This window comes from Camelina sativa, chromosome 20 (genome assembly GCF_000633955.1).
Source record: "Camelina sativa cultivar DH55 chromosome 20, Cs, whole genome shotgun sequence".
NCBI lineage: Eukaryota > Viridiplantae > Streptophyta > Magnoliopsida > Brassicales > Brassicaceae > Camelina > Camelina sativa.
Window position 1 is genome coordinate 5328416 of NC_025704.1, and position 14121 is coordinate 5342536.

The 14121-nt window shown below is 35.1% G+C and overlaps 2 protein-coding genes across 2 annotated transcripts; both read right to left on the reverse strand.

Moving 5' to 3' along the window:
- Positions 6627-7100, reverse strand: LOC104772226. The gene has a single exon (XM_010496862.1). The coding sequence runs from the start codon at positions 7098-7100 to the stop codon at positions 6627-6629; it is 474 nt and encodes a 157-aa protein (XP_010495164.1).
- Positions 7401-11509, reverse strand: LOC104772227. The gene is made up of 4 exons (XM_010496863.1): positions 11323-11509; positions 10728-10927; positions 9237-10674; positions 7401-9022 (listed from the first exon to the last, which is right to left on the reverse strand). The coding sequence occupies exons 1-4, from the start codon at positions 11507-11509 to the stop codon at positions 7401-7403; spliced, it is 3447 nt and encodes a 1148-aa protein (XP_010495165.1).

Below are 14121 nucleotides of genomic sequence, written 5' to 3' on the forward strand. Positions count from 1 at the left end.
TTTTTTCAAAAAAAAAAAAAAAAATTTGAAACGCAAACGCCCGCAACCGCAAACGCTTGCGGGAACCAGCTTTTGGAATTCAACGGTTGGGAGCGATTGGGAGCGATTTGTGTGATTGGCCCCAAACGCTAGCAACCGCCCGCAAACGCAAACGCAGCGTTTGCGGGAGCTAGCGGGAGAACCAGTCAAGCTCTTAGTTTCCGTAAGCTCAGACGCAGCACAATAATCAAATTCCTCAATCTCTCCCTCCATGGAACATTGAGCACGTTTGACATCACTAAGTTTCTTTTCGTGTGAAAGACCAATTGTAGTTGGGAATCATCATCATCATAATTGTGTAACCCTTTTTTTTTTTATTACTTCACTTTAGATTTTCGTTTTTTTTTTTAAATTCCATGTGATTATTGAAAAACGAAATCGTATGTGATTCTCCACAGTTGTATTTGTATGTTGTAAGTATGGTGTGTTATAAATTTTATGTTTGTAAAAATTTGATCCAATCATCAATTTAGTTTTCAATTGTTCTGTTTATTAATTTAATAATATATTAATAATAAACGTTATTTTTACCAAACAAAACTTGAAGAAAATGTATTACACATTGGAAGCATACTCCTCCAGAAAAAGCTAATGTGAATACAATGCAAAACTTTAATATCAAAGCAAACGCAAAATGCTAATTTTAAACACAAATACTCAAATTAACTGTTTAGCGTAAACATACAAAAGTTCAAGGTAAACGCTGATCTTAACATAAACGCAAAGGCTAAATGCAAACTCTAACACAAATACAAAAGACTAAAACAAGGGAATATAAAATCGGTAAACCTAAATGGATCAAAAAAATTCAAATTACAAATGCACATGTTGAATAGTAAAAGCTATCACAAACACAATAGTAATTCAAAGTTCATTAGCCATTACTAATTTTCTTACAATCAACATGAAATTTTTGGGGTTCAGTTAATTTATCATTTGAAAATTTGATCAAATATACACTTCCACACATGTACAAGTTTAATTAGGTGAAATATATTTGTAGTCTCAGTAGTAAATTTTGAGAGATATAGTATAAAAATTAAACTTAAGTGGTATATCAACTTGAATCTAATTGTCGGAACAACTAGCCATTGTAAAGGTGTTGAATTGATAATGTTGGGAAGGATCCGTTGCTTGCAAAGTAAAATGTTTTGTGGAGGATAATATGATAAAGTGGTTGATGATCCCAAAGGAAATAAAAACCCAACCTAGCTAGCTACCAACTTTAATTCTCTTTTTCTATGTATCTATCACATGCTTTAGATCCAAATTCTCATGAATGCAAACACTTTTATATGAATGCAGTTACTCCAAATGCATATACTAAACCAATTTTGAATCGGATACTGAACCAAATCTTATAAGGGAGATACTGAACCAAATCTTATAAGGGAAATAATGCAGATAATGAACCAAATCTGAACCAAATCTTATAAGGAGATAATGCAGATACTGAACCAAATTTGTTTACCGGCTGTAGTTACTCCAAATGCAGATACTGTAGTAATGGCAGATAATGTATACACCGCAAATTTGACTAGGGAAAACTTCGATTCATGTAACGAAGTTACCCTTTCCGAAATACCCTAAAGTTATAAAGCCTTAGTTAATAACATGTGATTTTTAATACAAATCACAAACCCAACTTAGGGAAACAATCATTTACCCTTTGAACAAAGGATTTAGGGCCTCACTGGTTCAAACGCTGCGGTTGCGGTTGCGGTTGCGGGAGATTGCGGAAGCGGACGATTGCGGTTTCAAGCGTTATTAAGTGTTTTGAACGACTGGTTTAGCGGTTTAAAATTGGTGCATTTGCGGGAGGTTTACGACTGGTTGACCAACGGGTGCAATAGCGGTTGGAACATAATAAATGTGATATATAATTATATAAATGTTTTAAAATATCAAAAACTTTATTAAACTTGATTTATAATTAAAATTCATTAAAAATACTAAAATAATTATTAAAAAATAAATAAATTTCATAATGAAATACTTATTACTTTATGCATTTGGATTTTTACCAAAACTTTAATTAAGTAATTTGATAAATGACTAAAACATATGTTTTAGATCGTAGATCTTCTTTCTTAAATCTCACACACTCAATAAGTTTTGTGGGGCAGTATTTGCATCGGTAGTAATGATCAAATGAGAGTTGAGAAGAGTCACTCGTGATTTGTTTTTATTTTTCACAAATAATCTTATTTTCTTAAATTTCTGATGAAACGTTATATTTATTTAGATTTTTTTGAACTTATGTGCGATGTGCCATTAAATTTACATCAAGTTTTCTGGGTTATTGTTAATTGAAATATTATTTTCTTCCAATTATTTATTTTTTTAATATTTTTAATCTTATCCGTACTTCATTTTCTCTCATCCTTAATGAATAAAATAGTTAGGTAAAAAATATATATAAAATATATTTCATTATCATTGATTTGTTTCAAATTTTTTCTAAAAAAAAAAAAAAAATTTGAAACGCAAACGCCCGCAACCGCAAACGCTTGCGGGAACCAGCTTTTGGAATTCAACGGTTGGGAGCGATTGGGAGCGACTGGGAGCGATTGGGAGCGATTTGTGTGATTGGCCCCAAACGCTAGCAACCGCCCGCAAACGCAAACGCAGCGTTTGCGGGAGCTAGCGGGAGAACCAGTCAAGCTCTAAGTGTCCGTAAGCTCAGACGCAGCACAATAATCAAATTCCTCAATCTCTCCCTCCATGGAACATTGAGCACGTTTGACATCACTAAGTTTCTTTTCGTGTGAAAGACCAATTGTAGTTGGGAATCATCATCATCATAATTGTGTAACCCTTTTTTTTTTTATTACTTCACTTTAGATTTTCGTTTTTTTTTTTAAATTCCATGTGATTATTGAAAAACGAAATCGTATGTGATTCTCCACAGTTGTATTTGTATGTTGTAAGTATGGTGTGTTATAAATTTTATGTTTGTAAAAATTTGATCCAATCATCAATTTAGTTTTCAATTGTTCTGTTTATTAATTTAATAATATATTAATAATAAACGTTATTTTTACCAAACAAAACTTGAAGAAAATGTATTACACATTGGAAGCATACTCCTCCAGAAAAAGCTAATGTGAATACAATGCAAAACTTTAATATCAAAGCAAACGCAAAATGCTAATTTTAAACACAAATACTCAAATTAACTGTTTAGCGTAAACATACAAAAGTTCAAGGTAAACGCTGATCTTAACATAAACGCAAAGGCTAAATGCAAACTCTAACACAAATACAAAAGACTAAAACAAGGGAATATAAAATCGGTAAACCTAAATGGATCAAAAAAATTCAAATTACAAATGCACATGTTGAATAGTAAAAGCTATCACAAACACAATAGTAATTCAAAGTTCATTAGCCATTACTAATTTTCTTACAATCAACATGAAATTTTTGGGGTTCAGTTAATTTATCATTTGAAAATTTGATCAAATATACACTTCCACACATGTACAAGTTTAATTAGGTGAAATATATTTGTAGTCTCAGTAGTAAATTTTGAGAGATATAGTATAAAAATTAAACTTAAGTGGTATATCAACTTGAATCTAATTGTCGGAACAACTAGCCATTGTAAAGGTGTTGAATTGATAATGTTGGGAAGGATCCGTTGCTTGCAAAGTAAAATGTTTTGTGGAGGATAATATGATAAAGTGGTTGATGATCCCAAAGGAAATAAAAACCCAACCTAGCTAGCTACCAACTTTAATTCTCTTTTTCTATGTATCTATCACATGCTTTAGATCCAAATTCTCATGAATGCAACACTTTTATATGAATACCTACTTGAGTTGTTTCATCTCCTTGTTCATTTAATATTTAGAAAAGCTCACCCAAAAAAATTGATTAGGGCTTGTCGGTGAAATGCGAATTTAGAGTACCACAACCACAAAATCAACTGTACTTGGTCACCATTAACAATATAATATCAAAATATACCAAGAAAAACACATTTTCATATACATATAAGATCTTTATGTATATGTGAAAGAAACACAAGTGTGTGTGTGTATGTAATAAAGTGTGTTAAGTAATAAAATATCGAATCGATGATATGTGAAAGTGTATAAAAAGAAAAGAAAGAGGGGAAATCGAGAAATTCGATATCCAAATGAGAAGCAAAGGGTGATTGAAGCAGATCGTGAATGGACACATTAAAGCTTCTTATAAAATTGAAAATTAAAAAAAAAATAAAACAAAAAAAAGTGTAGTTTTTTAATTTTAAAATAAAGTGAAAGTTATCGTAGAGCGATGGATGAACATGGAAGTGTACTGATGCTTCCATGGGAACAGAGAAAGTCGAGAGCTTTTGCTTTACTTCTCTCTTCTTTTCACTTTGATCATCTTTAAAAGTTCCCGATTACAATCTTCTCCATTACTTCTTCTCTCAACAATGAAAGGAATAATTTACATAAAACAAAAGTATATGTTACACGCACGGTCGCACGTACACATGACCAATTCTGATCAGGTCCATCCATGTCAAATCATTTTGATTTATTCTTGCTCGTTTAAAATTGTTAGAGGTTGATGCCTTTTAGTTTATATATTGCTTTGCAATGTTAGCTTTATAATATAGTTTTGATTCTAAACGATATTTCATGCTTATATGAAACTAAAGTGTAGTATCTTAGATTAGAAAAGTTGCTGGTGTGATAATGTTTTAAAATAAGGGTGTAATTTCATAGAATCATAGCTATAACCAGACTTCGAAGACATGCCTCTTTTATCAATGAACAATTCAAACATTCCACACCCCAATGGCCCGAACCATGCATGTCTCCTTCCCTGTAATACTTATTTTGCTTGCTCCTGTTAATATTCCTTGACTTTTATATTATAATAATTGAAATTACGATATATTTATCATTGAAAAATGTAACAGGAGACTTATATATTAAGTTAAGTATTTATTTATATGGTTGCGTTTTATACCATCACAAATGCCACTTTTGCTATATACATCTTTATAAATATACAACTAGTCAAACAAAATAAATAGTTCGATGAATATATCGATCATTGCGTTCTATTCAATAATGCGGCCGATTTTATTATTCCGTCAAGAAAGCTCTCATTGTTTGTCACCTAAATCAACAACTAAGTATATTTAACGAAGTGAAAAAGATCGTGCCGTGAATTTGCACACAACAACACTCCCTCAACCCCCTAATGATTGCACATAATACGTAATGTAGTTTAAGTAAATTATGTTGTATAAAGATTCTTCATTGGATAAGCTGAGTCGAGATACGCGAAAAATATACAGAGATACACATATTGCATTAGTACCACATGTGACATGTCGGGGATGTAACCACTCTTGTTAGTTTTGAAACGCTCTTCTTAAGTGATTGCCAAAGTATTCTTATATGGCTAATGGCTTTTATAACTTGAAATTTTATTTCTCGAGTATAAATTGTTTTTCGGGAAATGTTAGTTACCAACTTTCTTGAAAGGTTGGTTGTTTCGTCAATTGTGGCAGGTTATAAATGATAATGTATTGGGTCCTTAATCTATGTAGCATATATATTTAATTTTGATTAAGTATGAGTTCGTTGTTTTGGATCGAGTAACCTGAATTATATTAAAATTCAGGTAATGAAATGCGGAGCTAAGTTTCTACCGGGCTGATCCGATAGGGTTTATCCAAAAAAAATAAAAGTGCGGAGCTAATAGTGTTCTGTAGGTGAATAGCACGATATGGTTTTGTAAGACCAAAGCGATGTATCCCTTCTAAAGTCAAAACTCAAAAGTGTAATCGGTAATCACGCAAACAAATTTCACAACCTCAAAATCGTATTATCCGAAAAACAAAAACGTCAAACTAATGAATAAAATTCTGTGTAGCCCTAAGCCCAGTGGACTCATTATATTACTTATTAGATTTTGCATGGCCCAGAGATGCACTTATTTCCTAATAATTCTAGTTAGATTCCCCTTTGGTGATCTAGTATTTTTCTTGTTTCTCCAGTTTTTTCTTACCGTGGGAATTAATCAATTACTTCGGGTACAGTTGATGTTGGTAATAACCAACACAAACAATTTTGTTTTCTTTTTCACATTTTACAAATCTGTGTCATAACTATAAACTATACAATATGTTACATTTGTTTCTTAAATTGATTATCGCTATTTTCTGCAGCTTTGGCGTCAAATGAATCGACCGATATTGAATTTATTTAATTGCTGGTTTTAAAAAAAAACAGAAAATAGATATACTAAAAACTCTTTTTAATACTATCAGTTGCCCTTAATTAAAAGTAAGTCCGCAGTTACGTTTACAATTATGACCCTATTATTTTCAGAATCTGTTTTTGTTCAAACGTAGAAATTGTTGTTAATTGATCAAGTCAACTTTGCCACACAACCAATACCATAACACAAGAGGGATTTCGAAGGTGTCTTCTAGTATTATTATTATAAGTTCCTACTAAAAAGCTACGTACACCACTTTTAGAAAGATACATATTTCTGATGAGGAAAAGAAAACAAAAAAACAGTGTTTATTCTTTTTTGGCTTTCTTGTCAATTACGTAACACACAGCAGCAAACTATTCCCCAATTCGTTTCCCATTCCAGTCATAACATATATTAAATGCATGATCTTTTTCACTGAACCTGCATGGCCCTTCTTTGGTTATATCCCAGAAACAGTAGATGCATGGAATACCCCTACGAACACCATCTCTGTCATCATCGTAAATATCAAACCATTTAAATTGTCCAGGCAGCCATGTGAATTGACAGAAGAAAAGTGTCGATCCAAATAAAACTTTTGGTGTAAACTTAAACGACCAAAAGCTATTCGGAGCGAGAACGTGGAGGCCGAGATCGTCATCTGAGGACTTACAGTGGAGCTTTAATGTCGAACCATCACCAAGGCGGTTTGTGATCCTCACCATTGATTTTATAGTAGACCAGTTCACATCATAATGTGAAGAACTGGTTTCCACTTTTGAGAGAGCTATTTGTACGAGTAGAGATATCACCAACACATGAACTTTTGTTTTTTGGGCGATTGTCATTTTTTTCTTTTCTAAGAGCCAAAGTGTTTTTTGCTGGATATACTTAGCGTTTTGTTTTGCATAATTACACTAGTATATATATATTATAAGAAAAGTCTTCAATTAATTAATGTGGTATCCATGACGTTATTAGATTTGTCTTCTCCTAAAACATGTAACTGTTTTTGAATACATGACTATATTGAAAACAAATGGTTGAACACATTAATGATTTCATATACGTTGCTAAAAAATCATATATATAAAATTAAGATTTCACTCTCTCCTTTTTTTTTTTTTAACCCTTGAACTGCATTGATATTATTGAAAGGTTGGAATAGAGTTGAAAACAGAGGAAATACATAACGGAACAGTAGAATGATAGAGAAATTGTGTTGATCTGTTTCTTTGATCTTTAGCCAACTTATCTGCCAAGATATTCGAACGCCGTGAGGTCCACCGGAAAATGACGTTGTCAAACCTAGTGGCCCAACCTTGTATATCTTGTAACCAGTTATAGATATCAAACCTGAGGGAACGATGATTGAGGGCAGTAATAAGATTTTGACAATCTCCTTCAAAGATTATGTTGGTGAAGCCACTTCTCCAAGATTGTTGCATAGCATATATTAAGCTCTGACATTCTGCTTCAATTGGGGATTTAACTAATATTCCGGTGGTTTGTCCAGCTTCTTTAAAGTGACCTTGATCATCACGTATTAACCATGCCGACGTTGCGTGTGAGTTTCCGTTAATGTAGCTGCCGTCATAGTTACACTTGACCCATCCTAAAGGTGGTCTGATCCAAATAGCGTTTTCTCTATCACGATTACGTGATGTACCTGTGCTTTGGAGTGTTTGAGTCGTAGGTGGTGGTAACGATGCCAGCCATTCATCAGCTTCTTGTTTAGCTTCACGTAGATCTCTTTGCCAACTATGAGTAATCTTCCGGAATGTAAGCTTATTGCGACTTGTCCAAATTTTCCATAGGATCCAAAATGGTAGGATAGAAAGTCGATCATTTCTATCTCTCTGTTTTGAAAACTCCAAAATCGCCTTAATCTTGGTGTCAATTGAATCATTGGGGTTTAGTAGACTTCTAAGTGGTATATGGGAACCGCGCCAGATTTGTGACGAATGCGGACACGTGAAGAATAAGTGTTCAGATGTTTCAACTTCAGAGACACATCGCTTGCAAAGTGAATCTGGAGTGATATGTCGTCGTTCCAGCTCAGCGCCAGTAGCCAATGCTCTTGAGGATAAACGCCACAGAAAATGTTTGAACTTTAGTGGGAGGTTGGTTCTCCAGATGTTCGTTTTTGTTTGGAGGTTTCCATAAGGAGGTCTTGCTTGGAATTCTTGATTTGGAAGATGGGTTGCAAGCCAATATCCAGACTTTACTGAATATAAACCATTCTCAGTGTAGTGCCATCCTAGATAGTCGTGTTGTTGCCAATGACTAGTTCTGATTCTTAGGATATGATTGATGTCATCTGGGTGGACTTGTTCTCGTAGTAAAGCTTCATTCCAGCCGCCTCTGTTCGGGAGAAGAAAGGAGTTGACAGTAGATATATCAGGTTGTTGGTCTATTGCTTGTCGAGGGGGACGAGGGGGATGCACTGGAAGCCAAGGGTCTGTCCATGTGTTGATACATTCTCCATTGCCTATTGTAAATCGCATTCCTTGTTTTAACAAGTCACGACCAACGAGGAGTGGCCATCCAAAGGAGGGTCGAGTTCCTCGTGAAGCTTCAAGTATAGATGTATTGGAAAAGTATCTGCCTTTGAGGACACGTGATAGGAGGCTAGTTGGGTGTTGCAGTATACGCCAAATCTGCTTAGCGAGAAGTGCATCGTTAAACCGTTCTAAGTCTCTAAAACCAAGACTTCCCTCTGTTTTCAAAAACTTCAACCGATCCCAAGCCACCCAATGGACTGCATTTCCTGTTTGTTGAGTGTTCCACCAGAAATTTGCAATAACTTTTTCTATCTCTTCACAAATTCCTTTTGGTATCTTGAAGCAGTTCAGGCATTGCTAATGCAATTGCTTTCAAGAGAATCTCCTTTCCACCTTGAGATAAAAACTTTGTGTTCCATCCTTTTGTTTTATTCTGAACCTTTGCAACAATATATTGAAACAGCTCTATCTTCTTTTTACCAAATTGCTCTGGAAGACCCAAATACTTCCCACACCCACCATCATTGTGTATATTCAATCGCCTACGTATCTGTGTTTTGAGTGCATCAGGAACTCGCTTACCAAAGGTCAGAGCAGATTTTCGATTATTTATTTGCTGTCCAGAAGCTCTTTCATATTGAGTTAGAATGTCTCGTATGGCTGTACAGGATTTGATGTTCGCTTGACAGAAGAATAAGGAGTCGTCTGCGAAGAGTAAATGGCTAATAGCAGGGCTTGCGTTACTTATCTTTATCCCTTTGATTAAACCTTCTGCCTCTGCTCGCTTCATCATGTGACTTAAGACCTCAGCACAAAGGATAAATAAATAAGGGGACAGTGGATCACCTTGTAGTATACCTCTTTCTGGCTGAATAAATCCCTGAGGGTTACCGTTGATATCAACTGAGAAAGTTGGAGACCGAATACATGTCATTATCCATTGCACCCATTTTGTATCAAAGCCGAATTTAAGCATTGTTTCCTGGAGGAAATCCCACTCTAGACGATCATAGGCCTTCGTGATATATGTTTTAATCGCCATATAAGAGTTAGCACAACGACGTTTCACCTTTAGAGCATGAATGAGCTCATGTGCTATAAGAACATTATCAGTAATGTTTCTTCCAGGAATGAATGCAGCCTGTTCTTCCGAGATGATGTAATGTAAGTGCTGTTTGAGTCTGCCTACCAACACCTTGGAGATTATCATATAGCTGACATTACACAAAGCAATGGGACGAAACTCACTCATGTGCTTCGCATCAGTGGTCTTCGGTATTAAACAAATATTTGTGTGATTTAGAGATTTATCAAAGACGCCTCGTTCAAAAAATTGACTTACTTCTTGTATAACTGCATCTTTCGTTGTTTCCCAATAGCTTTGAAAGAAAGCTCCTGTGAAGCCGTCTGGACCCGGGGCTTTAGTTGCACCAATATCAAAGACTGCATTACTGATTTCTTCTTCAGTAATAGGTTTCACCAAGTCTGCATTCATCTCAGGTGTGACACGCTGATGGAAGCCTCTGAAAACATGAAAGTGGTTGTTTTGCGTTGACAACTCACTTTTGAATAAATTGGTGAAATAGGCCTCTGCAACTCTGCCTATTTGACTATCACCACAGTGCTCACGTCTGTCATCATCCAGGATCGAATATAGCTTATTACGAGCTGTATGATTTTTTGCCGTGGCAAAAAAATACTTAGTATTGCGATCACCACTTTCCAACCATGTCTTACGACTTTTAATTCGCCAAAACTCTTCTTCACTGTGATATGCACAACTTAACTTCTGTCTGAGATCTCGAATATGTTGCGTAGAAGAACCGTTAGTGTGAGCTTGATCAAGGAGTTTCGTCAAGATTCCTATTTCTTCTCGAGCATTAGGACGGTTTGCTTTTTTCAAATGGAAATAGATCTTCTGCACTCACGCAAACGAGAGGTAAGACACATAGCTTGTCCTGATCTTCGTACTGTCCATCCTTTATTGACTGCATCACTAAATCCTTCTCTGTTGACCAGTCTTGAATCAAAATAGAACTGACCTCGACGGGGAGAGAAGTCATTGGATATGGTGGTGATAACTGGTCTGTGATCAGATTCAATAAGTTCTAGGAACTCTGAGTGAGAAGCTGGATATTGAGCGAGCCATTCAGAATTCACCAATGTGCGGTCTAAACAACAGGCAACATCATGACTATATCTCTTTCCAACCCAGGAGAATGGATCACCAACATGTTTTAAATCTTGAAGATCACAAATTTGCAACATGTTGCAAAAATCAGTGAAAGAGCTCTCAGGTCGAGGAGGACCACCTCTTTTTCAGAGTTGTTTCTGATTTCGTTAAAGTCACCTATGGCCATCCAAGGTCCATTCCTACTGACTGCAGTCCGTTCTAATCTTTCCCAAACCAAGTGTCTTAATGATGGATTTGGATTACCGTAAACACACGACAAGTAAAAACCAAATCCATTAATTTGAACATGCGTATCTACAAGGTTTGGGGATTGATACAGAACAAAAACAGAGATATTGCTATTCCAAAATAAAGCTACTCCACCACTTAAACCAACTGGAGGCACTGTTACAACTCGATCATAACCTAGTTCAGCACCTACATCCCTAACAGTGTCATCTCCTTGCTTTGTTTCAAAGAGGCAAATGATGTCTGGAGAGAAAGTCTTTTTAATCTCCTTTAGACGTCGAACTGCGAGGTCATTGCCTAGTCCTCTACAGTTCCAAGCGGCTGTCCTCATGGAGAAAGTGGTGGTATAGGGCCCACCGCGCCTCTGTCAAGATCATGGGGAGAACAGGTTTCCCCGGAGTTACTACTTTCACCAGCTTCCATGAACTTAGCTTTGGAACTCTCTGTCTTAGTAGAAAGATCTGTTTGCTCATCTCTCTTCCTCTTGCCTCTTGCATTCATGTCAGAGTCGCTCTTCCTGTTTGCTTCTTGTGGCACTCCGTAATGATCAGCATCGATAAGGTCATGTGGAGCATCAGGGTTAACATCAAGATGTACCGGAGCAGGAATCTCTTGAGTAGCAACATGAGGTGGATCATCCTCTTCAACTTCACGGATAACGACTCCATGATTGGCCATATGCTCTGGATGGCCTGGGTCGTCATCCTCATCATGATCATCAAAGGGCTCCTCCCCTCCATTTTGAAGGATACAAGCACCGGTGTCATGCGTTATCATGCCACAGACCTCACAAAATCCTCTTAGACGTTCAAACCGGAATCTCAGCAGCGTGTTAACACCTTGTTGAAACTGAATTTGCCTCTGAAAGCGAAGTGGACGATGAATGTCCCAGTGAATTTGAACCCGAACAAACTCAACTCTTGCAGCAGCTTCAGCATCATAGTCCACTTCAAGGAGTGTACCAATTGCACGACCAATGTAGGAGATGACTTCGTGATTGAGGAAGTGAAAAAGGGATTCCTCGGATTTGTACCCAAAATGGAATGAAATCGATCAGAGGGGGGTTGTCGTTTGGATACCAACGTTGGAAGATCAACATACGATCGTTAAATGCCCATGGACCACGGCGGAGGACAAGTTCAAGTTCACCCTCGGAAGGAAAGATGAACTGGAAGTGAGTACCACCCACTAAACGACCATGAACCAAACCAGATTGACCCCAAATTCTGGGCATTGAAGCAATGATTGAGCGCACATTCTGACGACGTGGCATAACTGGTCGGCCGATGAGAATAAAACGGTTCTCCGCCGCTGCATTGGCCACCACAACATCCGGTATTGCTAGCGGAGCATCATCAGCGCCGAGATTGATGTCTTGAACTGCTCTTCGTAAGTTGTCAGCCATGTTTAGCGGTAAATGAAAAAAGTATTGAAAGAGGGATTCAGAGGGGTGAAAGAATCGCCAATCAAAGTTGCGGTATTTATAGAATAATTTTTTTGCAGAAACCGTCAAAGGTGCATCACGAAGTGGATGCCACTTCATGGAGATAACCGCCGCACGACTACAGTGAGGGGCTAACCCCACGACGTTGACGAAACTGTCAGTAACCGCCTCCGGAGAGACAAGGTTCAACCACCAAGGGAGATACCAAATCGCCTTTTTCATCGCCAAATAACCGTTTTTCTAGACGATACGAGTTTATTTATAGTGCTTCACTCTCTCCTTATTGGTCCACTTAGCAATACAATTTTAACAAAAAAAAATATTTATATTAAAACACAAATTTAAAAATAATTAATTTTCACATTTAACTCACATAATATAAAACTGAAATCATATAAATTCTTCCTATAAATTATACATTTACTTTATTTCTCCACTAAGTTGTATTAATCAATTGTATTAAAACAAAACAATAAATTAGAATTGTAACTCTCATTTTTCTAAATGTAATTTTTCATCATTTCTCTTCCTATAAATACTCATTATTTTATTCTCTTAGTCTATCACTCTTTCATTCTCTCATCTTCTTCTACTACTCTCAAATCCCTTTTCTTTTTGTTTTGTTTTTGTTATTGTTGTTGTATGGGTTATAAAAAATCAAATCAAATATCATTGTAAAAGCTTAGTTTTAGAGTTTGTATGATAAGTATATCTTATATATATATTTTTTAATATTTTAAAAGGTTTATCTCTATTTTCTATTTTATATTAACATCTTATAAGTCATTATTATCATATTTTCTTACAATATTCACCACACAATAAAATCATAAAGTTGAAATGATTCATATCTAATTATCTATTATGTCTCTGGTTATCTCACATATTCATGTATTATTTCTAATAATTTATAAAGATCAATATAATATTTAAAGATCAATATAATTATCCATTTATAAAGACTATTTTGTTTTGTGATCCAATTGATAAATCTGCAAAGATCAATATAATATATATATATATTTTTTATGATTTGAGGTTTTTGAAAACAAAAATAACATAATTAAACAATTGGTTTTTTGTGTATTTAATCAAAATAAAAAATGATCCAAAAAACAAAACATATTCAGCTGGAACTTAAATATAAAAATAAAATATAATTTTAAAAATATCATTTCACTAAATTCTCTAAAGATAAAATCATTAGTATGAAATCTAGCACTATAAATTAAATTGATGAGTGAAAATCAAAAAAATATAAGTTATCCTTGGGGTTTTAAAAATTATTGAGACTGAAGAATTCATATAATTTTTTAAGAAAACTAATTTAGTTTATCACTTCAAAAGTAATATTTTTTATTTTGAAATATTATGTGTAAGTGTTGAGTTTATATCAACAAACGACCAAGCTGGAAAAAAAAAATCAACAAACAACCAAATCATGTGAATTTTGATTTGGCCACTTGGTATTCCTTTTATTTTAGGTTATAAAAAATTAA